This window comes from Ursus americanus, chromosome 2, assembly GCF_024610735.1.
Source record: "Ursus americanus isolate L20-20 chromosome 2, mUrsAme1.1.p, whole genome shotgun sequence".
Taxonomy (NCBI): Eukaryota; Metazoa; Chordata; class Mammalia; order Carnivora; family Ursidae; genus Ursus; species Ursus americanus.
The window spans coordinates 43532073-43555954 of record NC_142128.1 but is presented as its reverse complement, the minus strand read 5'-3'; the positions used below and the strand labels follow the sequence as shown (position 1 = coordinate 43555954).

General features: G+C 60.9%; 1 protein-coding gene across 4 annotated transcripts in view; it reads right to left on the bottom strand.

Moving 5' to 3' along the window:
* Positions 1 to 898: 898 nt before the first annotated feature.
* KIRREL1 (kirre like nephrin family adhesion molecule 1) overlaps positions 899 to 23882 on the bottom strand; it is an 87979-nt gene continuing 64995 nt past the window's right edge. Inside the window, exons 2-15 of one of the 4 annotated variants that reach the window (XM_045783832.2) lie at positions 21119 to 21268; positions 19075 to 19224; positions 14470 to 14627; positions 12563 to 12713; positions 11535 to 11640; positions 11257 to 11405; positions 10932 to 11059; positions 10132 to 10306; positions 9950 to 10050; positions 8397 to 8595; positions 7174 to 7329; positions 6923 to 7062; positions 6275 to 6352; positions 899 to 6151 (exon numbers count right to left, since the gene is read on the bottom strand). In XM_045783832.2, the coding sequence (XP_045639788.1) occupies positions 5675 to 6151; positions 6275 to 6352; positions 6923 to 7062; positions 7174 to 7329; positions 8397 to 8595; positions 9950 to 10050; positions 10132 to 10306; positions 10932 to 11059; positions 11257 to 11405; positions 11535 to 11640; positions 12563 to 12713; positions 14470 to 14627; positions 19075 to 19224; positions 21119 to 21268 (2318 nt within the window). In that variant the 3' untranslated portion in view covers positions 899 to 5674. The remainder of the gene's footprint in view (positions 6152 to 6274; positions 6353 to 6922; positions 7063 to 7173; positions 7330 to 8396; positions 8596 to 9949; positions 10051 to 10131; positions 10307 to 10931; positions 11060 to 11256; positions 11406 to 11534; positions 11641 to 12562; positions 12714 to 14469; positions 14628 to 19074; positions 19225 to 21118; positions 21269 to 23882) is intronic. The other 3 variants (XM_045783833.2, XM_045783834.2, XM_045783835.2) reach the window with 3 other exon arrangements.

Here is a 23882-nt window from a genome sequence, read left to right as displayed (position 1 = left end):
CCACGTGCACCTGGGCCTCGCACTCCCGTCCAGGTGGGACTCGCCTCAGGCTCGTGGTCTTGAGACGGCTCCCACTGCACCGGCCCCTCCATCAGCGGGGCCTCCGGACTGTGACCTCCAACCTTCTCGGAAATGGGTTGCATTACCTCGAAAGTATTTTTCAGCTCGCCCATCCCCACCTCTGCTTCCGACTGTGTCCTGCGTCCCTTGCACACAGAACGGCTCCCGTGGACCAGAGTCTGTTTGCTTGGCTGTTACGTGGGTGATGCAGACAATAAAGCCTTGCGTCTCTCTGATGACCTATAGCTTTCAAAAAACATGATCTGAAAACAGCCATTTTTTTTTTCCTGGTGATCCTCAAACGCTCCTGTGAAATGACCAAAGTGCAGTCCTTGCGAAGGCCACTACACTCCAGGATTTCAAATTTCTCAGCGGGGTGGCCCATCCGGGCCTCCATGGCACCTGCTTGCATCTCCTCCCTCCGAACCAGAACCAGAAGGCCCCGGGCTTGGGGACTTGGCTGTTGACCCAAACCTCTGCATCTTAATAAATGGAACCCGTCTGGCTCCCACCTTCCCATATCCTTCAGGATCCGGACCCCAGGTTCAGTCGCCCCCTTTCCTGGCCCTAATGAGATTTGGCACCAAACTTTCGGGTGCGGGGTTCCCATGGCAGGGACCTCCCGCTCTGTGTCCCCCCAGCTGCCGGCTTCCCTGGCCTCAGGGCCCTGCGACAGTCACAAATATAAGTAATCGCCTGGAGGACACAAACAGATCCTTTCTGCAATCTCAACCCAAAAGTCTCATCTTTTCCCCAAATTTGACCATTTCACTCCAAATCAGGCGAGCTTTTAAGTAACTAGAGCTGCTCATGCCTAAAATAACACAAAACATGGTACTTTTTAAAACATTTATATTTATATATATAAAAAAATTAAATATATATAATATATAGTGTGTTTGAGACTAAAAATATAGTACATAATATTTAAAAAAAAGGAAAATGGAAACAGGCAGAATAGGAAAAGGCGTGAGGACACACGGACACACATTGCTAAAAACCTACGATGGTCTGTCCTAACAAAAATAATATTTTTTCCTCTTCTCTTAATTGTCATCATGGATCCATTTATTATTGGGGTTTGGGAGGAGAAAACTCAACTGGAGCCAGAAGTGGAGGCTGTGACCCCGAGGGTGGTCGGGGTGCAGAGCAGGACCGCCGGGGCCCCGGACTCCTCCAGGCGGCCGTGCAGCAGCCGGGCCTCCGGGGGCTCGGCTGCGCTCTCCCCTGTGGGGGGTATTCCCGGGGGCAGCATCTGATCTCCAGAAACAGGGAGAAGGCCCCACGGCCCACCGACCCTCGGAAAGGCCAGGGGTCGTGGCCAGCGGAAAGCCGGGAGCAGGGGCAGGAGGCTGGCGGGAATGTGATAGTTCTATGCAAACGGAGCTACTATTATTATTATTATTACTGTTATTATTTTCAAGGGTGGGCTTGTACCAGAGCCGCCCATATGGCCTGTGACATCTGCGCAGCAATGCTCTCTCCAGGGACAGGGCCTGGAGCTCCCTCACAGTGATATAAGAAAAAGGAACCTCCCCCAACCCCCACATCGTGGACTCTCCCCAGCGGCGCACAGCCCAGGCCAGCAGCCCGGAGGCGGGAGGAGGCCAGGCTGATGGAGGCCGGGCCAACGCCTTTCACAGAGGCTGGCCTCCAGGAGAGGCAGATACCGTGGGGGGCGGGGAAGGCAGGGACAGGGAGGGGGGTATTTAAATGCTAGTTGTATAGCCTCTTCACAAAAATAGATGCCTTTCCAAATTACATCCCTCGGTCTATGGAGTGTCCCGTGACCATCTCCTCACGGGTCCCACCAGGGTCAGGAGCTTCACTAACGCCTTTCAGGTGATCCCTAATAAGAGGCCCGGGGCGGGGACCCGCCCGGGACACACAGCACTAGACTGGTAGAGAAGCCTCGGTCTCCAAGGCCGGGGTGGCCCAGGAGTGCAGCCATGTGGACGGGAGGGTCCACACGGCGCAGTGAGGCAGTGACCGAGCCAGTTCAGTCCAGCGGGGCTCTTGGCTTCGATACGCTTTTCTTCCAACCTGAATGGCCCACCACTGCTGTGTGCAGTGTGTCAGGTGGGCTGAAAGACCACCGGATTCCATTCTAAGGAGCCCAGGACCTGTGGTGCCCGACAGAGCGTGGGAGCCAAAGGGTCCTGGAAGGCTGCCCTCAAAGTGATGGGTTAAGAAGAGGCCGGGGACCTGCAGATGGGGGTCAAGCTGACTTTTTCCGTCCCCAGCATGGCGTTCGGGGGAGCACCGCTCCATCCCTGGTGGCTCCCCTTCCTGACCTCACGAAGACTCTGGGGCTGGGCTTGGAGGGATCCAGGACTCAGGACGCAGTCCGAGCCCCCACGACGAAAGAGACTGCGGCTGAGAATCACCAGAACCTCTTCGAGATCCAGAGTTTATGTCAAAACTGCTCTGCCCTCTCCCTCTACCGGCTGCTCACAGAGCAGTCAGCCACGCTCACGCCTCACCAGCTGGCTCGAGAGGCCCCGGCCGGCAGGTTCAGCTCCTCAGTGAGAGGGGCGCGCCGTCCTTGGGCTCCTGGGGACGGGGTGGAAGTGGCTGCTCCCATTACCCCTCGGTCGACGCTGCCTACCCCGCCCCGGCCCCGGACGCCTTTGCCAAACGGGCAGAACTCTGAGTGGGCTCCCAATAGTGAGCAACCGTTCCCGGTGGTCAGAGGAGAAGCCCGTCCCAATCTCACCGAGGCTCAGGGTATGCTCTGCTCCCGGTGGGCATCCAGGGGACCCTAGTAGAAACTCGTGCACAACACTTCCGACAAGAGGCCCACAGTGAAGGTTTTTTTCAAGAGAGAAACTTCCACCACTCTCATCCCTTCCCTGCTCACATACTGTTCCCAGCTCCTCGCCAGGGGTGGCTGGGCCCCCCACCTCACCAAATGAATACAGCAAGAGCAGAATAATTCTAGGGTTGTGCAACCCTCCCCCTATTTTTAAGGCCAGAAAATCGGGGGCGGTAAATGTAAAGAGGTTAGGCCAAGGTCACTCAGTCGATGGCAGCTTAAGGATGGGGTCCCCCGATCTCCTGACCTCTAGTGCCTTGCTCTTCCACTAAGATGACGGGGATCAGGGGATTGAAGGGGATCAGGATCCCCAAGGCGACCACATCAAGTACTCAGGCACCCTGCTGGCGGGGCCCAGGCTCCAACAGCAAAGCTCTACTTCGTTCAAGGGTGCCTTCCACTCCCCAAAAAAGTAATTCCCTCTGGCCCAACAGGCAGGCCCCAGTTCCGATTGTGATCAGACCAGCAGCGTGCAAATTGCAGAGGGCAGAGAGGGCCCGGGCGCTGGTGTCTCTCTGTGCCTTGCCCTGCGCATGCTCCGTACCCTGGGGGGGGGGGGCGGTCAGGGTGTCAAAGAGCAGAGAGCAGAGAAGTAACTGGTCACAGGCTTCTGAAAACTAATGGTCCCTGTGTCAGGGGAGTGTCAGCTGAGTGGGCTAGTGACCTTGGGCCCCTCGTCTTCAGCTTTTCAACAGAATGGGCCCAGCACTAAAACAAAAAAGGGTGGAAACAGAATGTGGCCAAACCCCAAATACAAATGAATATTTTTTGGAATATTCCTGTTTAAAAAGCCATCACCACCTTTAGACTTTAACTGTCCGGATTACGCATGGCTTCTGTTTCTGTGAAGATAATCCCAATACGCATGAACTCATCTTTACCAGACCCTCTCCCGGGGCTCACATACACGGACTCTGTCGGGAGGTGTCAGCTCCCAGGGGTGGGGAGGAATGCAGCTGGAACCTGGATGATGCCCCCCACTGCCACAGACACCCAGGATTTGCCCGTGTTGCAGCAGAAGGGGACGCGGAGGCAGTCTGCCGGGCTGGAAGGGAGCTGCTTTCTTCCTGGGCGTTAGCTGGTCCTTACCAGCGGGGACGGTGAGGAATGTCACCCCACAGACCCATCGGCAAGGGTGGTGATGGCCTGTGGCTGATGAGCATGTAACTCATTAAAGCAAACACGACTAATGAGTGGTGACCAGGAGAGAGGGCAAAGCGCGTTCCGGGGATCGCCCCAGAGGCCCCGCCCATCGGGAGAAGGGGAGGCCAGGGCGGGGGCACAGTTCTCTTTGGTCAGAGGCGGTGGCTGAGAATGGCCGTGTGGAATGTGTGTGGGGACAGCATGGGCGTGATTGCCTGCAGTGCCCTCCCGTGCCACCTTCCTTCCTCGCCAGGCCCCTCACCCGCCGTACCCGAAACTCTGCGATACCTGACGGCGGGTCTGGGGCTGGCGATACCCATCCTCCGTGCCCCCCCCCCCCCAGGGCCGGTCAACCAAAGCTGGACACTCAAGGCACTGAAAGTGGAAGAAGGAATCTGATTGGTCCAAGAAAAAAAAGACACTTAACAAACCAAAACCTGTCTGCAGAGACTATCTCCCATGGCCCTGGAAGGTGGCCCCCCTGACCAGCTGGTGAGCAGGACAAGGAGTCTGAGAGCCAGGCCCCATCCCTAAGCCTGTCAGAGCCCATCGGGGACAGGTCTTACCACCTGAATGTTTAAAAATGGATTCAAAGTGCTTGGAAATTCAGAGTAATGGACGGTGTTAGGATTCTGGTGGAGAACAGACGCCCCCTTTCCTTCCCATTGGGACTTTGGGTGGGGGATTCCCTACAGCTTTTTTTCTTTTTTCTCCCCAAATGAGGTTTTCATTGTTTTCTGTTGTCTTTGAAAAATAGCCTATAGCATCCCACCCTCACACCACCACTCCCCAGACAGGCTTAAGAGTTAAAGCCAGGCTACAGGGCAGGCTGGGGAGGGAAGGGGCTCCTCTAGAGGGGGTTCTGGAAACTGCTTTGCAGCACACAGCCTTCCTGCTGGTGAGTCAGAACATGGCTCCCCCACCGCCCCTTTCTGTAGGGGGACCCCTCATCTAACCGGCTGGCCCTACACAGAGGAGAGAGAATGCGGCTACTGGAGAAATCCGGAACCTCTCCAGGCGGACAGACAGGTGTCCACAATGTGCGGCCGGGACAGCTGGCACTTCCCTCCCGGCTGAATGAGGGCTGGATCTGAACTCAGTGCCAGGGCTATTCTGTGGACAGCTAAAATCAATCCAAGGTCCCTTCTGCAGTCCCGGAAGGGGACATGCTGCCGGGGTATGAATGCAGAGGACAGAGAGGCTGGCCAGGCAAACGGGTTTCCACATATCTGTGCCCGAGCCCCCCGCCCCCACAGCTTGTCCCCCTAAGCCAACGCCTGCTCATCGTCACACAGCCCCGTCCACTTAGGGGAGACCAGAGGGGTGGTGCGGAATGGGAATGCTAAAAAGTGCCCCCTCTGCTCTCCACAACCTTCGCTTCCCTGTCCCCGCGCCGGGGCCAGGCCAGAGCGCAGGTCAGAAGAGACACGTCCTCCCGAGGAAGAGGGAAGGGCAGGCCCGGGAGGCTGGGGCATGCACAGAGCACCATCCTCGGGACGGGGTGTTTCCGGGAGACCTGCTCCCCACCTGCCGGGCGACAGCGGAGGAGGAAGGCTGGTCCGGGCCAGGAGCAACGCGCAACGCCCCTGAATATCAGGGAACGGCTGTGAGAGCCTCGTCCTCTGCCCCGCAGAGGCGCCCGGCCGGGCTCCGGGCTTACACGTGAGTCTGCATGCGCTGCTGGAACCGCTGCCCGTAGTCCGAGTGCTGCGAGGTGTAGGAGAAGCGGGTGGCTGTGGCGTACTTGCCGATCGGGTCGTATGCCTCGAACGGGGTCCGCTCCAGGCCCGACGGCGGCGCCTGGGGGTAGCCCAGTCGGTAGGTGGGGTAGCCCGCCGCCGCGGGGAAGGGGTGCGGGTTGAACTTGTCGTAGTTCTCATAGGACAGCGTGCCGGCCGAATCGGCGCCAGCAGGGGTGGCCGGCCCGGGGGCGGCCGGTTCGGGGCCGAAGTCGGACGCGGGGGCACGGCTGTACGTGCTGAGCTGCGCGTAGCCGCTCGAGTGCGAGAGGCGCGAGGCCGGGCGCCCGTCGAAGCGCGCGGGCCCCGGGGCGCGGTAGTCCGCGTAGAGCACGGCCCGCGATGCCGGCCGATCCTCGTGGGCGCGCACATTGTAGTAGCCGTTGGTGGGGTCCTGGGGACGAGGGGCGAGGGCGCGGTGGAGGCGCGGCCGTGGTGCACCTGCCGCTCCCGCGGAGAGTCCGCGCCCCTCCTCCTGGGGCCCACCCCGCCCACCCCGCCCGCCCCGCGCGCGCACCTTCATCTCGTACTCCTCGCGCGTGTCCATGGCGTCGCAGCGCAGGTCCTGCTTCAGGTCCACATCGTCCTTGAAGGACTGCGGAGTCGCAGGGGAGGCGTCAGGGCCGGGCCGGCCTCAACCCGTGCCGCCCCCGCCCCCGCCCCACGCCCAGGGGCCACCAGAGGGGTCTGGGGTCCTGGGCACACTCGAGTTCTGAGTCTGAGCCCAGCCCAGGAGAGGCTCTGGGGCGCGGGGCTGGGGAGAGGTCGGAGATCCGACCTGACCCAGGTTTTGTCGCTACCACACAGTGTGACCTTGGGTGTGTCACTGCCCCTCTCTGGGACTGTCTCCTCGTCTGAGCTATGGGGCAGTTGGACCAGAAAACTTCTAGGGGTTTCCAACTCTGTGTGTGGGAAGGATGGGGCCCAGCACGGCCCTATGGAGGGCCCCACCTGCCTGTCCTCTGCTGCAGGGAAATTAGCCTGGGGAGGACGTGTGCGTGCAAGCATGCGTGTATGGGCATGAGCATCTGTGCGCCTGTGTGTACATACGTGAGCACGTGTGAGCGTGGGCCTGTGTGTAGCAGAACCATGGAAGGCAGACAGACAGAAGGTGCTTAGTAGAGCTGGGGCAGGTGTCCCCAGTACGTGCAGAGAGGACCCTCACCGAGTAGATGGCCTTCATGACCCGAGTGGCCGTGGACACGCTGGCAGTGTCATCCTCCCGATCCGAGTGCATCGTGAGTGGCTCGCGGTTCACAGTCTCCACCTTGATGTCCAGCTTCCTCAGGGTCACGTCCTTGCGACCTGGACAGGGAAGGGCAGCCTGGGCGCGCTCCGCCAGCCTCTGCAGGCCGACCCGGGGAGCGCCTCGGGCCTGTCCGCGGGGCCCTGGGCGGGCGCGAGGCCCGTACTCACTGCCTTTGCGCCGTCGGTAGAGGAAGAACACCAAGGCGATGAAGAAGAAGGTGAGCAGGACGCCCGCGCCGATGGTGGCCCCGGCGATGATGCCCACGGGCAGCACCTCTTCAGGGGGAAGGAAAGGCTGGGGTGAGGGTGATGGCTCACGGGGACCTGAGGGCCGGGCACCACGGATGGGGAGAGTTGGGGAGGAAGGTCCGCATTGTGTCTGGGTTTAGGCCTGAGCTTCGGCTTGTTTGGAGTCGGGAGCGTGGCCGCGTCCCAGCCCTGCAGCTGTGACACAGCATGACCCCGGCCCCGGGGGTCCGCCCACCCCTCTCAGCCCACCTGCCTGTGAGGCTTGGCCTCGGCTTCCTGGGCTGGGCTGCTCTGAGGTCAGCTGTCTCCACAAACTCCGACCTGCCACCTGTGTCCCCCCCTCCCCACCGCCCCGCCCCCCACCATGGCCAGGGCGGCACTGGCACCGGCCCTCCCAGGGCTCCCCTGCTCCCCAGAGCCGAGCAGGACCCAGAAAACCTCCTCCAGCTTACTCTCCCTTCCTGACAGATCCTGGACGGATCAGATCCATGGGAGCTTCTGCCCCTCCTCACTGGGTCCTGCCATACTCCCCCCCCCCCCGCCGGGTCCGTTCTTCCCCACCACCCCCTTGCTGGTGCTCTCAGCTAAGACACAACCGATGGGAGCCCTGCTTTTCTCTCCCTCAGCAGAGCTTCCAAAAAAGTCAAAGGCAATGCCTCCTTTGACATGCAGCGTCTTAAGGGAGGAAGCGTGTGCCTCCTTGCAGAAGAAGGGTTCTGGAAGAGGTGGGGAACCACGAGTTACGGGGCCCCCGCCATGTGCCTGGTGTGTTAGAGATACTCTCTCACTTCACCCTCGTGCCAGCCCAGTGGGTTCCGTAGTCTTAACGCCCTTTCACGAAGCATCTGCTTTTTCTCCCTCTGACGTCCTTTGCTCCCACTGTGTGCTCTCCACTGAACCGAAAGCCCCTCGGGGCCAGGACTGCATCCTGTGCACAGCCATTGCTGCAGCCCCTAGCATGGGCCTGGGCGCAGAGGGGAGGCCCAATGCACGTTTAAAAAAGGGGGTGGATTTCCCCAGCTGGGCACCAGCAGAGGCTCTGGAGAGCAGGCCCCCCAAGATAGTTGTCTCCCCACGAGGTCTGCCAGGGGAGAGAAGAGGGAGCAGAACCCCCAGGGGTCCCGCACCCTGGCCACGGTCACCTCGCTCTTCTAGCTGGATGATGGCCGTGCCAGGCCCAAAGCTGTTCCAGGCCGTGCAGTTGTAGTGCGTCTGAAAGTCTGCCTCCACGACGTTGCTGATGGTGAGTGTGGACAGCACCCCGCTGCCCGAGTTGGTCCTCTCCACCGTGTAGCGCTCCAGGGTCCCCACCTCCAGGAAGTTCTCCTTCCATGCCCAGGCCTGGGGTGGGGAGGGCAGGGGGGGATAAGGAAGGGGTAGGTGGCAGAAACACCTGAGCCACCCTCAAGGCATCCTCGTCCCACGCTCCCCGTGTGTCACTCAGCCCAGTGCAGCGCTCACCCTGCAGCAAACCCAAGTCACAACTGCTGCCTCAAGCCTTGGCATGGGATCTCCAGCCTAAGGGAAACAGTGGCTCCCAACACAATGGACATGTATGCCCGGAACATGCAGATACGCCTAGGGACATTCTTTAAAATGCAGATTCTTGGAGCTTAACTTTTAAATATGTGCCTCCAGGGGAGAGGTCCAGGATTCCCTATTTTTACCACAATCCCATGGATGCAGGTGTGGCTGGGCCAGTGAACCAATATTTGGCAGCCCTGATGTCCTGGATGGGGAGTCAACACTGGGCCCTGGGCCTGGCTCTCCCTCGAGCCCCCGTGTGGCCTCCCTTCCCCTCTCTGGGCCTCCGAGTTCTCATCTGTAATGCGAGAGGAGCAGGCTGGAGCTGGATGCCCAAGGTTTGTCCAGCTCTGGGGGTCTGAGAGCCTACCTGAGCGTGGCTCAGTCCCCAGCCTCACTTCAGCCACCCCGCAGCCGGCCCCACGTGAACCCGCCTTACGGGCTCTGGAGACCCATCCCCAGGCTCAGAACAGGGAGGATCTCCTACAGGAGAGGGGTAACCCCAGCCTCCTCCATCTCTGACTGCCCAGTTGGGGCACCCCCATCATGTCCCCTCCCTGAGTGGAGCCCGAGGGAGGGGGAGTGGCCACGCATTGGCTCCTTTCCAGGGACCAATCCTCCTAGCTCGGCAAGGAAAGCCCCCGGGAGCCGAGCCGCCCGCTGCCCAGCGGCCGTGGTAATGAAGTGTCCCCGGGCAGCCCTGGAGTTAGCCAAATGGTCATTAAATGTGATGAGGGGTTTGACGGTTAATGGTCATGGGAGGAATTAATGGCGCATGGTGTGGGGAAGAGGAGAAAGGATGGGGGAGGGAGAGCGGGTAGGAGGAAGAAGACAGAAGGGGGCAGAGAGCCAGGGAACCCAGGGGCAGGGTGGAGGGCAGGGAGAGGAGGGGGGAGGCAGAGGAGAGGGAAGGAGATGAGGCAGAGAGAGCGGCCGGGGAGCCCCGGCCTCTCACAACTGTTGCAGCCGCCCTATCAGGCAGGGACACTGTCTCCGTTTTGTGGATGACAAAACTGAGGACGGGAACACTAAGGAACTGGCTCAGGGTCACGCAACAAGTGAGAGAGGAGGAGGTGGCATGTGAGCAGGGACGGGGCAGAGGGACGCGGCTCCTGGGCAGCTGGCAGCGGGGCTGGCTGTCCTCGGGCCCTGTGGCGGTCCCGGCACTCACAATGCGGTCCGGGGGCGGCGTGCTCCCGATGAAACACTCCACCTTGCCACCGTCGCCCCTGACGGCGTACTGCACCGCCTCGCTGGAGATGATGGGGGGCCCTGCGAGCAAGAAGACGCGGTCAGGACCGGCGGGACACCGCAGCACCCGTCCGCCTGGGCCCAGCCCCGCGGGCAGCTCACCGTTCACGTAGAGGGGCACCTCCCGCTCGGCCACGCCGATCCGGGGCACGATGGCCCTGCAGGTGTACGTGCCCGCGTCGGCCTGGCTCACTGACTTCAGCAGCAGCTGGTTGCTATTACTCAGGACCTGGGCAGAGAGAGCAGCCTCGGGTGGGGAGCCAGGAGGCCTGGGCCCCTGGGTCCGAGTGGGGCCCCGCATCGGAGGCATTGGGAAGAAAGCAGGAAGGGCCACAAGTGAATTCCCAGAAGGGAAAAGCGTGCATCCCCTGACTCTAAACAGGGCTGCGCTGAGGCCGGCCATCCCTGCAGGAGTGGGCTGAGAAGGGCAGAGGCCAGAGAGGGCAGCTGAGGCTGCAGTGATTTTACAGAGAACGCAGCCTCTCTGACGGTCTGTTCTAGAGCTTTCCCTGCCAAACAAGACAGGAAGTTTCACCCTGAAACTGCTCTCCCTGCAGTTCCCGCCCGAACTTTCTAATGCAGGTGCCTGCAGAGCTGCCGAATTCAACCGTCCCACCCTCCTGGGTAGACTCATTCACCAGATCTGCAGAAACCCCCCTCCCCCCACCCCCCACACGTAGGTCCCCATGTCCCTCCCACCGCCACTGAGCCAGCCAGCTGTTCCACGGGGAGAGGGGGTTTTGATCCCAAGCACTAACCTCCCCCTTCAAATCCCAAGACCCTAGAAACACTCTAGCTTCGACCTGACAAGTAATGCTGCACCTGCTTCGCCCTACCCCCGCTCTCCCACCTGAGAATGCCTCCTTCCTCCCAGTGTGCAAGGCGGGCAGCAGGCGTCTTACCATGTTTGAATCCTTTTTGGTCCAGGTGAGGGTGAGAGGGGGATTCCCCACCCAGACACAGGTGAGGGTCACATCAGAGCCAATATCTGTGGTCGTGGGTTTGGGGTCAACTACGATCCGGGGGGCAACTGCATGGAAAGGAGCACTCGCTAGGGTCTCAGTCTCTTCCGGGGTCAGCTCTAGCCGATCTTCTCCTCCTTCTGCTGCCCTGCCACCTCCCGCCGTCCGTCCCCTGTCCCCTGGGCTTCCTGGAGCACCCACCCCTTCCCCAGACCCTTCGAAGGTCCCTGCCCTCCCCATCCACCCCTGCCCTTGTGCTGCTCACAGTGGACGTTCACTAAGGTGCTGACGTTGGTGCTGCCCACTCTGTTGTGAACCTCACAGGACACAGGCTCCGTGAAGAAGGAATAGTCGACATTTGTCTCATAGCGACTCTCATGGGCATCTTCAATCAGGAAGCCACCCTTGGCCCACCTGGGGTGAAGGCAACACAGGGAGGGGATCAGGGCTTGGACCCCTCTCGCCCGCATCCAGCAGCACGACCCCCACCCCGGCACCCCTCACTCCAGGCCCAGAGAGCCCCCAGCCCCCACCCCCTTGCACCTGTAGCCCAGGATCTCGGGGTTGGCTGTGGCCTGGCACGTGAAGACGACACGCTCACCCTCCTGTACCGTCTGTGGCTCAATGGACAGGGTCACCGTGGGGGGGTCTGCAAAGCAGGGGACAGGAAGGGTCTCTTCTGTCCCTCAAGTTTCTCTTGCTAACACACACATCCAGTCCTCCCTGCTGCGTGGAGATCTGGGATTTGGAGTCTGCAGTGAAGCAGCCCCAGTAAAGAAGCCGCCCTCCTCACCTTCACCACACGGAGCCTCTGGGGGGCCGGCTGGGGGGCCGGGGCCCAGGCTGATGCTGAGGGGACAGTTAGCGGGTGTAATGGTGCACTGCGGCCACGAGGCGTCAGGGTGGCCTCGCGTGGCTGAGTGGGATGGGGGTGCGGCCGCTCCGGTCCCTGCCCAGCTCCCTCCCTGGGCATCCCCTGAGTGGCGGGTTCCACGCTGGCTGCTCTGACGCACTCGCGCATTAAATGCTCTCACGGCCCCACAGACAGGAACAGGTCCCACGGCCCTTTTCTGAGCCCCACGGGATCAGATGTACTTCAGAATTTGGAGTTTTTCAGGTTTTGGAAAGGTGCTGGTGTGCGCAGACCGTGTACTGCAAGACCCCCATCGGGGTCTGAGCAACGCCTCGCAGTGACACGTGGGTGACGTAAGAGACCATGCAGAACCCGAGTTCACGTTTTGCCAGCAAATCCGTTTTGGCTTGGAATTTCAGAGAAGAGATTGTAGGCCCGTATTTTATTTTCTTCTAGTACACAGAATTGGGAGCTGAGGCTCAGAGAGATTAAGTCACAGCCAAAGTCTCAAGCTGGATGAGACCCGGGAGCTGCCTGAGTCACAGCCCATGGCTCTGCCACCCTCGGGGCCCACAGCCTTGGCTTCTCCAAGCAGGGGAGCCGAGAGCAGCCGTCCTGGGGCCCCAGGGCATCTGCACTCGGGGCTTCTCCAAGGGCGCCCTACACTCCCTTCCTCAGCCTACCCCTCCACCCACTCCGCGGCAGGACCCCCGCTCACGGTGCACGTCGAGCTCAATGGAAGTCTCCTTGCCAGTGGGGATGGCCTCGTTCACGCTGCGGCAGGTGAAGACACGCCCGATGTCCAGGTCTGTGGGGTTAATGAGCAGCTGGCTAATGGTGGTCTCCCTCTTCCCATCCTTCAGCAGTTCCTGGGGTGGGACAAGTGGGAGACGGGGTCAGGCTAAAAGCCCCCTACACTGCCATCAGGATGAGACAGGCTTGCGCTGGAGGGGCACGTGAAATTTAACTGAAAGTGCAGCCCTCCCCAGCCCCAGCCCCACCTCTTCCCCCGGTTTGCTTTGGTCTGGTTTTTAATTAATAGACTTGATTTTTTAGAGAAGTTTTAAGCGTACAGAACAATTGAACAGAAAATGCAGCAAGTTCCCATACACCCTCCTCCCGGACCCCAGTTTCCGCTAATGAACGTGACACATGAGGGCCGTGCACACAACTGTCGGACCCGTGTCAGTGTGTCGCTGCTAATGCGTCCACGGTTTCCACCGGAGCCCGCTCTGCTGTCCTGTCGCTCCCCGTGGTGCTGAGACTCCTTCCCGGACTCTTCGAGTGCAGCACAAGCCCCTCCTCTTCTGCGAGGTCTTTGTGACCCTCCCGGCCCTCAGGACCGTCCCGGCCAGTCTGTCCTGCTCTGTTCTGGACACACGCAGCCTTGCCTCGTGGGCCCAGTGTGTGAGCGCACTGGTGCTGGGGCTCTCCTGCCAGACCGTAAGCCCTGCAGGGCAGGAAGGGCTCACAGGCGGTCTCACTGGCTCAGTGGGGGCCAACCTGAGGCCCTGAATGTGGTCGCAGGACCCCGTGAGCTGCTTTCCGTATTCTAGCTGTGCAAGGGAAACCACCCACTTGTCCAAGTGAGGCCCTGCACACTGACAGCAACACGCACGCCTCCGCCGGGCGGGAGCAGGGCCAGCGCCGTGCAGGGCTGGCTCCCCCCTGCTGCTTGGCGAGGATGTGCTGTCTTTAGAAAAGGGGAGAAGGAACGTGGATGACAAATGGCCACTAACAAATCAGCTCATTTGGTTGCCAGAACATTTCAAAATATGTAGCCCTACGGGAGAAAAATTACAGATGTCTTGGTGGTAAAACGTTAAGCACCACCGAGGCCAAACTGTCCTGGGTCAAGTGGGGAAACTAAGGCCAGAGAGCATGGACCTGTGCAAGGTCGCACAGCCTGTCAAGGGCAGAGCTAATCCAGTCCTGCCTGGCACTGCTCTCTGAGGCACACAGGTGAGCAGGTCTCCCGCGGCACCTGGCAAAGGGCTGGGCACACCTGTGTGTTTGCCCACAGCTGGCAGAAGCACCCCACACAGGACACGGGGATGCCACTTGCAGCTCCGCCCAGAATGTCACCTGATGACTCCTCTGTCACAGCTCCCTCATCCATACAACGCACCCATAAGCCCTGCCTCCTCCACATCTTAGTTGTGCCAACCAGAGGCTGAAGGAGGAAGGCCGAGGTGCTCAACAGCGCAGCCCGAGCCAGGAGCAAACCCCAGCTCTGCTGCACGCCAGCTGCGTGACCTGGGGCAAGGCATCAGCCTCTCTGACCGTCGGTGTCCCTCTTTGTGAGTTGGCAGGAACATCTGCCTTATGAAGCTCCCTTGAGGAGTAAGAGGGACGTCCGTTAGGAGCTCAGCATGCACGGCGCCTGGCATACAGAAGGTGCTTAATCAGTGTGGCTGGTGTTACCACTATTCTTAGTCCCTGCTAGCCACTGAATGCGCCATGACCTGGAGCGCTCTCCTCTTCTCTGGATCCCAACCTTCCCAGTGACACGACCTACAGGCTCTCCTGTCACAGCTGTGTCCCCCGAGTCTGGGTCAGGCCCACGTGGGAATGCAAGGTGACTTGGGATGGGGCCGAGGGTCTGGGGGAGCAGCTGGGTCTCACCGTGCTGGCCACAGCGCCCTCCTGCTGCGTCCCATCCCGGAACCAGATGATGGTGGCGGCCGGCTTGGCGTTGAAGGCTCGGCACGTGAGATTGTGGGGGGTGCCCGCTTGCAGCAGAATCACAGGGCCGCCGTCGATCCTGGTGTCCTCTGGGGGGACTGCGGGGCGAGCAGGGCAGTCAGTCAGGGTGTGGCCAGCACCACTGTGGTGACCGAAGCCCCTGGCAGTGTCCCTCCCTCTGCATGTCCACCCCGTGGACGGCTGCTGCCACCTCCACTTACAGTCACTGTACCTGTTGCTCCTGGGGGGGCCTCACTCCAGGCCCCCTGCATCCCACCTAGTTCTTTCCCAGCCCTGCCGGTGGATGAGGGGGAGTGGCCGCAAACTAGGGAAGAGCGGGGGTCTCCGGGGGGATCCGAGCGCAGCTCACACCCTGGGGGCCTGGCTTGGGAGGAGCGTCCTAATGTTTACAGCCCTGTGCACTCCTGTGCCCCGGGCCAGGGCGGTGAGCCGGGCCCATTACAGCGACCTCCCGGATGGACACCATGCCCCAGCCCCCTGGCCGACACATCCATCACCGCTGGCAGGTTATTTTCTCCAGCGCAGCTGAAACCGAGCCACCTCCCTGCTCAGACACCTCCGAGGGCTACGAAGTGCCGTGGGTATCGTCACACCATCTCAGCCCGCCGTTCAGGGCTCCCCCAGCCAGTCCTGCACTTTCTCGCGTCCTCCCCTCTGCTGTCCCTTCCCCGGCCTGCTGCACGGGCCCTCCAGCCACAGCCGGCCCAGTGGTGGCCCCAGGAAGGTGCGCTGAGCTCCTAACTGACCTCGCGCTGGGGTCACTTAGGACGACTGTCCAGGCCCCCTTCCCAGCGACAGCTGTTACCCCTGGCTCCCTGGCATTTCTACCGTCTCCGGGGCCCAGAGATGGCCACCGTCGGCTCTTGCTAACCGCTTGAGGGATTGAATGGGTCAGATTTCTGATGGCAAGAAATAGGAGGCCTCTTCCTGTCCTCTCCCCACAGGCTCCTAAAAGCTCAGGCGATCGGACTGCACGTCCCTTGAAGGTAGGACTGCTGCTTTCTCTGAAAGCCCGAGGTCCAGCCGAGCTCGGGGACAGCAGGTCCTCGGGGATATCTGCTGAATGAGTGAAGAAGGGATTGAGGAGACAGAGGCCGGATTTCGATTCTCATCTTTCTGGTGCACCCCGTCATCGTCGGGCCAGCAGTGAGGAAGGGCTTTGCTTGCCTCTGGGCAGACCCAGAGGCGCTCTGTGAGACAAGCCTTGAGAGCCCATGCCGGAGGCCACGGAGCCCCGCGGTGGGCAGGGCTGACCTGGAGCATGCCCTGGAGCGTAGGAAATGCCGGTCCTGAGCTTCGGTTTCCTCTAGAAAGGAACCCCCTGAGCCCGTCGGTGTCCTGCTCACCGCACACACGCAGAGGGGTAGTTTCCAAGCCGGCTGCCGTGATTTCAAACCCTGGCTCGTCTGTTTCCTGTCGTGGGGTCTTGCGTGAGGTCTCGGGTCAGAGTCTGTTTCTTCAACAGGGATGCAGCTGTGCCTAACCAGGGGCCCCTCGTGAAGGTCACCAGGGGTGCTGGGTATGGACTACAGGGTGCAGGCCCGTGTGACGTGTGCACTGTGTTCGCTCTGTGCTCGCACGAGTGCCCACGGTCCCGCGGTGCCCCCAGCTCCTGGCCGGCAGAGGAGCCTCTGAATCCCTGGCTCCCCCTCTTTGCTTGCGGCCCCACTGGGTTCCCATGTCAGACGGTGCACGTGTGGGAGTGGGTGGGAAGGACAGACGTGGATGAAGAGCCCCCGCTCGGGGTCTCCTGGTCTGTGTGGGGCCCTGCAAGGTCACACCTGCTGGCTCACCCAGGAAGGAGGCCCTCTGCCCATCTGCGGGGGACACCATGTCCTGGGTCAGGGGAAGGTGTCACCTCCCATCGGCTCTCCCTTCCCTGGAGCACTGGCCCTTTCCCCTCATTCGGGGCAAGTCCGTCCATCTGTCGCTTGTCACTAACCCATCTTTCTCTCTGTTTCTGGGGCAAAGGAAAATAAGGCCGTTGAGCCGTTTGCCGTCAGAGGGCGCGTGTCCGTGGATGCTTGTTTTCGAACACAGTTTTATGCTTCGTGACAAATCTCTGTGTCAATGTGCTCACGTCTCTGTGGCCTCAGTTTCCTTATTTGTACAATTTTAAAAACAACATTGACGCCTCTTCCCCAGACGTGACGCTGCGAAGTCAAAATGAGATCCCGGACACGACGCGGGTAAGCTGTGATGTGATGGAGTGTTTCTGCCGTCCGCAGAACGCTGACCTAAGCGCCCAGGTACCACGCTACCACGGAGTGAACTTCATTAATCCTTTCGCGGTAAATACCACGGACCCCAACTGGCAGACAAGGTCCCTGAGGCTCACAGAGGTCAAGGAATGTGCTCAGAGGCAGGAGAGTGAGTTAAGTGGCAGGGCTGGTGGGGACCAGGCGCGCCGACCCCGGAGCCGTGCCCCTCCCCGTGGCGCTTGGGGGCCGCAGACCCACAAGTGGACGTGGCCTCTGCGTCTAGGGCAGCAGGAGGCCGCGGCTCGGTCCTGCCGCAGGGGGAAGGCAAGCCTGCTGTGTGAAGAAGCCTGGCCTGGGTGGGGGCGGGGAGACCACCAAGGGCTGTGCCTGCAGAGGAGGGTCTACCAGGCACAGGACGCGACCCACTCTCGACTCCGCCCTGCCCAGTGTCCGGGTCCCCGTGCCGTGAGCAAAGGTGTATGTAAGCAGGCGAGGGAGCACGCGAGACACAGCCTGTCTTCCTAGCCTGTGTGCGGCTGCAGGAGGCAGGGTTCGAGAGAGAGATGAGCAAGCTCGAACCTCTCACCCCTTTCCTCTTGGGGCCTGTCCCTGCCCCCCGCCCCCCTGCCCCCGCAATCCCCCAGATAGGCTGGGAAGGCCCACACACTGCACACAGACTGTGCCCTCCGAACGAGCCACCCAGCAGCCCCAACATGGGCTCTCCTTCAGTGGCTGGCAAACTTTTTAACAAGGTACTCCTCCATCTAGGGTGCCCATTGATAGTCTCCTCTTCCAGGAAGCCTTCCTTGAATGAGGAATGGCCACTGGATGCCATTATAAGCCCCATTCCTGCAATACCTAGGGGTTTAGCTGGCCTTTTTTCATCTTTATGTCTCTGTCTCGGGGGGTCTGGGGCAGGAGAGGGAAGGGAGTATCAGGGGCTCCTTGGATGGGGGTCCTCCAGGGCAGAAGCAGCACCTCCAGGACCCAAAACAGAGGCAGTTAGGTAGGGAAAAGAAGACAGACGGACTCCCAAGAATCTCGCGATTCCCTTAGAGGGCCCGGGCTGGCGCGGGCTCACACACACCCCAGGAGGGATGGGAGGTGCTGTCATGGCGCCCCATGCCCATCCCTGGCGGCCACCTGACTCTCTCTCCCTAACCTCAGTCCTGCACCTTGCTCCCCAGAGAGGAAGAGGGAGCCCCCCACCAGCCTAGAGTCCCAGCCCTGCGGGGCCTTGACACCCTGACACCTCACTGCCCAAACCCTCACGGTTCTCAGCTCCCTGGGCAGGAGGGGCAAAGCGGCTAAGAAAAGGCTGATGTCCCCTTACGGAGGAGCACACTGATACCCAGGGGTCGTGACCTCTTCAGGGTCACAGTGCCAAAATGGCCACAGCTCCTGACTCCCAGTCCAGCCCTTCCCTGACACAAGGACGACTTCCTGTCACCTTCTCACTCCCACCCTCCTCCCAAGGAAAACCTTCCGTGTCCAAGCTCGCGGTCTCCGCTCCTCTCCTTCCCCCATCCCTTCCAGGGGCTTCTCCCAGGTCACAGATTGCAGGCGAAGGGACAGAAAAGAGGGAGCCAGACAGATCAAATGAAGGCAGAAGAAAGGAACGGGACAGCATGGAGGACAAAAGGGAAGAGGGGAGGCCATGGGCAGAAGGAGGCACAGCAGAGGCAGAGGCCAGGGAGAGCACCAGGCTGGAGGGAGCCAGAGGGCGTGTCCCAGCCGGCCTCCTGCAGGGGCCAGTCCCCTCAGTATGCAAATGGCCCTGGTGTTCTCACAGAGGGACATCTGCTCTGCTCCAGCAGGACCCAGCTCACCAGCCCAGTTCTCAGCCCTCGGGGTTCATTCCTTCCGGTCTTGCTCCCCGGCTCCCAGAAGGGCCTCCAGGAGAATCTCAGTGCCCAGGGAGGGAAGGAGTGGTGAGGGGAGTAGGGGCTGAGTGAGGAGGAAAAGGAACCCCAGGGGCAGTCGCTGGGGCTGGAGGCAGCAGAGGGGGAGGCCTGGAGAAGCTCCCTCACCGACAACCCTGGGCCAGGAGCAGACGCATCTCCAGCACCCCAACTCCTCTGCCCTGGGGGAGCCTTATGTCCCCAGGTAGAGCCCATGCAGCTGGGCACAGAGGATGCAAGGCCTCGCCACCCCGGTCCCGCCAGTGGGGGTCCGCCCACACGCCCACATCGCCTTCTTCTATTGGACTTGGCTTTGGAAGTTTAGAGAGGGATGGGGGTGGGCAGTGGGGACAGGCATGAGGCCAGGAAGCAGTGAGGAGTCAAGGGGACAGGAGGAGCTGGAGGAGGGACTGGGGCATTACTGAGCACGGTGAGCTTGGCCCGCCGCGAGCGCAGGGCGGCCTCCGTGGCCTGGCACTCATAGGAGGCGTCATCAGACAGCTCGGCGTCAGTGATCTCCAGGTTGTACTGCCCGGCATCCGCGGAGCCCACGACCCGGTACCGCGGCCAGGCTGCAGGGACACAAAGGGCAAGCGAGGTGAGCCCTGCCCCAGCCTGGGAACCGGCCTAGACTGCCCTGCCCCCCAGGGTCCCCTCCCTCCCCACGGTTCAGCCCCATGCCCGGTGGCGGGGGGTTGCATCAGGCCCAGCCACCTCTCCTCCCTCCGCCCTGGCCTTGGACCCTGTCCGCAGTCCAGGTGTGACACCGCAACGTCACAAACTCCTACAGTGAGGCTGGGGGCCCTGGAGCAGGAGTAACGGGGAGACCAGAAGGGGGAGGCGAGCAGAACTCTCTGGAGCTGTTTGCAGACAAACGTCTCTCATAATAATAGGAAAGGAAGAAGAAAAAAGCCAAGAGAAAAGGAGAGGGGGAGGGGTGTGGGAGCTGAAAATATAGGGCATCATAGCACAGAGGGGGCTCCCTGGGGTCCGGGGGGAGCCAAGGCAGGCCAATGCCTCACCCGCACTCGTGATGCGGGGGATGGATGGGGCAGGGTCCTGCTTCCGAAGGAGACCCTGACCCACAGTCTCTGGCCCCCTCTGGCTCAGCCTCCCCTGCCCACCCCTGCAGGCTCGCACCCCCTCCCCTGTCCCCCTTTCCCAGGCTCCCCACTGGCTCCCTCCCATTATCTCCCTCTGTCCAGGGGTAATCGATCCTTCTCACTCCATATCTATTGATCTCTCTCTCCCAGTTTCTCTTTCGTTCTATCATCAATAGATCCACTAGCCCATCTCCTTCCTCCACACGGACCAACTCCCCCTACCTGTGCTAATATGCAGAACCCACAGCAAATCATCTCAAGGCCCGGACAACAGGAAGAATAACAATAGAGAGCAGCTCCTGGACTTTGCTTATTATACTGCTTTACGGGGAGCTGGGGCTTTTTGCAAAGCATTGTCTCTCATTTGGTTCAAGACTCATAAGCCCGAGACTACCTAGCTATTTTATACAGGAGTAGACTAAGACCCAGAGAGGTGCAGCGGCTTTCCTAAGGTCACCCAGCTCCCAGGTGGCAGAGGCAGCACAATAACCGGGGGCCTTCCTCCTCCGCCTCGGCCAGGAAGCCCTCCCAAAAGTACTTCTATTTTCTCTGGAATATGGGAGGTCGTTTGTTGGTCCTGTTTTACTGAACCTCTGTGTAGCTCTGGCACCGGCTACACGGCGTTGATAAAGCTTCGCAGGGGAATTTACAAATCGGTGCTCAGGCTGACGGTCCCGGGGTTTTGGCCTCCGAGCAGACATCGCCTGGGGAGGGGCAGGGGGGAGTCCGGAGCAAAGCCAGCCTGGCCGGAGGTCCCTTTGGGACAGAGGGTCCCTCCCTGTGCTCTCCCCCTGCTCTCGCAGGGCACTCCAGTCTCCTGCACCTCCCGCCTCGCCTCTTTCTGCCTGGAGCACCTCTGCTGGTGTCTGTCTGTCTGTCGCTCTCTTACGTAAAGGTCTCTTGTTTTCCCTCCGTCTCTCAGGCTCCCTGTTGCCTTTTTTTTTTTTTTTTTTAAAGATTTTTATTTATTTATTTGACAGAGATAGAGACAGCCAGCGAGAGAGGGAACACAAGCAGGGGGAGTGGGAGAGGAAGAAGCAGGCTCATAGCGGAGGAGCCTGACGTGGGGCTCGATCCCGTAATGCCGGGATCACGCCCTGAGCCGGAGGCAGACGCTTAACCGCTGTGCCACCCAGGCGCCCCATCCCTGTTGCCCTTCTTGAGCTGGTCCACAGCCAGGAGGAAAGATAGAGCTTTGTGTTGGGGAAGCAGTGGAGGCAGAGCTCAGGAGGACAGGGAGGCTGGAGCACTCAGAGCGAGCACGGGGAGGGGCTAGGTAAGGGCGCCAGGCCCAGGAGCCTGTGCTGGGGGACAGGCACAGAGACAGAACAGTCGTTGCTAGGCCAGCGGGCAGCCCACTCACCTTTGAGGCCCTGGCCCATGCCCAGCGCCAGCCCATCCTTGGTCCATTGCACGATGCCGGAGTAGTTGACCAGCACGCAGGGGAGCACAGCCCGCTGTCCCGCCACCACCGTCTGGTCGGCAGGCTCCTGGCTGAAGCGCGTCTGGGTCCCTGGCAAAGCCAAGCCGGCATTGGGTAAGGACATGCAGGAGGGAAGGGGCTCCACCAAGAAGCCACCCTGCCAGGCCCCCACCCCCACCCTCCTGTCCCCGCTCCACTTCAGCCCACCCCTTCCCGCCAAGATGCCACGTGCCCGCCCGACGCCTTCCTCCCCCCGCCCAGGGGAGCGGGTCTCAGGAGCCCAGGCGGTCAGCGATCCGAGACCGCACTGCAGTGCTATATAAAGGCTTGGGGTGGGGCTAGTCCCACCGTCTCGTGCCCCAGACAGGACACGGAGGCCCGGGACGGTGAGGGGCAGTGAGGGGCAGAGTGCGGATTCGAACCCGAGCCTCGGCCCTCCAGGCGCTGGTCCCGCTCCGCCACCCGCGGCGTCATCGCCATCCCTGCCACGGGCGCCGCACCCACGACCAAAGCTGCTGGTCGTGCCGCCAGCCCCGCAACCCCAGGGCATGGCCATGCCACCGTACCCCCGCCCGCACGTGTCGTACGAGCCACGAGCTAGCTCATGGGAGCAACACCGCAGGGACGGCCCCCAGCGCGCGCAGTGGGCACACAAGGGCAGACCCCACGTGGGTGAAGGTGGGAGCCGACGCTCCGAGCGTCCACAGCGAACCTCCGGGCCCACTTCTCGGCACACCCGCCGCCAGCTCCGGGGCACGCATGCGCACACGCGGACACACCGCTTTGCGCTCCGCCGCCCGCGCAGCGGGAGCCAAGCGCGCGTGTGACTTTGTTCCTCTCTCCCTCCGGCTGCGGGAGCCACACATGGCTGCCCGGCTGGCAGCCCGGCCGGGAGCGTTTGATTAGAGAGCTGCAGAGTAATTGCCTTTAATTGTGGAGCCTAAATGGAGCAGGGAATTGGATTGTGGCTGCCCCTCCCCCCCGGCTCCCACCCCAGGCGAGCCAGCACTGGGCAGGCTGGGGGAAGAGGGGATATGGCAAAGGGAGAGATCTGGGGCTTCCCAGCTTCGTCCCCAATCTGTCACACCGCTGTGACCAAAATCAGCTTTGCCCATCGCTCAGGGGATTCCCCCCTCCTCTTTCCCTCCCCAGCTCCCATGTCTCTGCAGAGACCACAGTCCCCAAATCCAACCCTTTCCACAATTTCTCAGATCCTCCATCACTCCAGTGTGTTAGCGGAGGGAACTTGTCCCTCCCCCTTCTGAGACCTCCCTCTAAGCCACCAGAGACAGGCCCCAGGTCTCGTCCCCTCCCTTCTGTTTCCTCCTCCAGTTTCATGTCTGCCCTTCTTTCTAAAGGGGCCCCACATTCTCTTCTTCCAGGAAGCCCTCCTGGATTGATCCCTTAGCTCCTTGGACAAACACAGCTTATCCCATCTCCCAGCCCTGCTGTCACAGCTCTATCCACGCATTTCCTGTCCCAAACTCTGTCTATGCCCATGTTTTTATCATGGGGTAGAAGGCAGCAGGTGGGTAAGGGTGTCTGCCTTATCTGTTCTACCAGAAGAGGAACCTCTCCTCCAAAGCCAAGGGCCATGCTGTCTCCTCCCTCTGAACCTCCCTGGACATCTGATGTCCATGTCGTCTGCTGCACACAAAGGGGACCGAGAGAGAGGGGGCAGGGCTGGGAATGACGGCCAGCGTATGATTTCATACAACGAGGCAGCCTCTTTAATCCCAGCTGAGCGTACAAATCCAGTTTCTTGGGTCCGCAGGGGCCAGGAAGTTAGCGACAGGGCAGCTCTCGGGCTGCTCCCAACTGTGCTGATCTGACATCCATCTAAAGAAGCCAAGGATAAGGTTCACCCACATTTCCAGGGATGCCAGTGGCAGGTGCCGAGATCCTGGGGGAGGGGGTGGGTCAGGTGAGCAGCCAGCATTATTAATTCAGGCATTGCCCTCATTATTATTCAAATTTATTCATATCCTTGCGCATTCACTAGTGCAGCTCCGTGCGGCAAGCTCCCCACACACGTGTCTCCTTCCCAGGGCCCCGGAGCACAAGTCAAGGGCTTGGGAGCTGGGTGGCCTGCCGTCCCTGGCTCAGAGATGGGCTTGCATTCACGGCTTTCCTGCATGGGACCTGGACACCCTGGTCTCCAGCAAACACTGAAAAGCTGCTCTCTGTCCACGGGGAGCAGGCAGACAGGATGGAGGGGGAGCCCACGTGGTCAGAGTCAGGGATGGGGAGCTGACGAGTGGGAGGGGCCCACCTGCACCATGACAAGTCTGGACAAGGACTGCAGGGGGCCCTCTAGGAGCACAGCTGTAGGAGACAAGACTTAGGTTTGCAGAATGCCCCTGCCACTTCCTAACCGTGACCTTGGTCCAGTCCCTCTCTGAGCCTCACTTCCTCACCGGTGCTCTGCGGTGTGATAATGCCCACCTCCCAGGCTCCCTGAAGGTTAATGGGATGAAGGGTATGACAGGCCTGGTACAAACCTTTGCCTGTGCCCACTAACCGGTAGCTATGGCCTTTCCTTATCCCGGCAGCTAGATAGTTAGAGGCGCCCCTGGAAACCCGAGCAAGGCCACGACAGAGAAGGCCGTATCCCTCGACGACGTGGGGATTTGGGAGGAAAATCTGTTCTTGGTTTAGGCCCAGCTGAAACTGTTTAGTCCGGAGACAGGGGATGGAAGAGTCC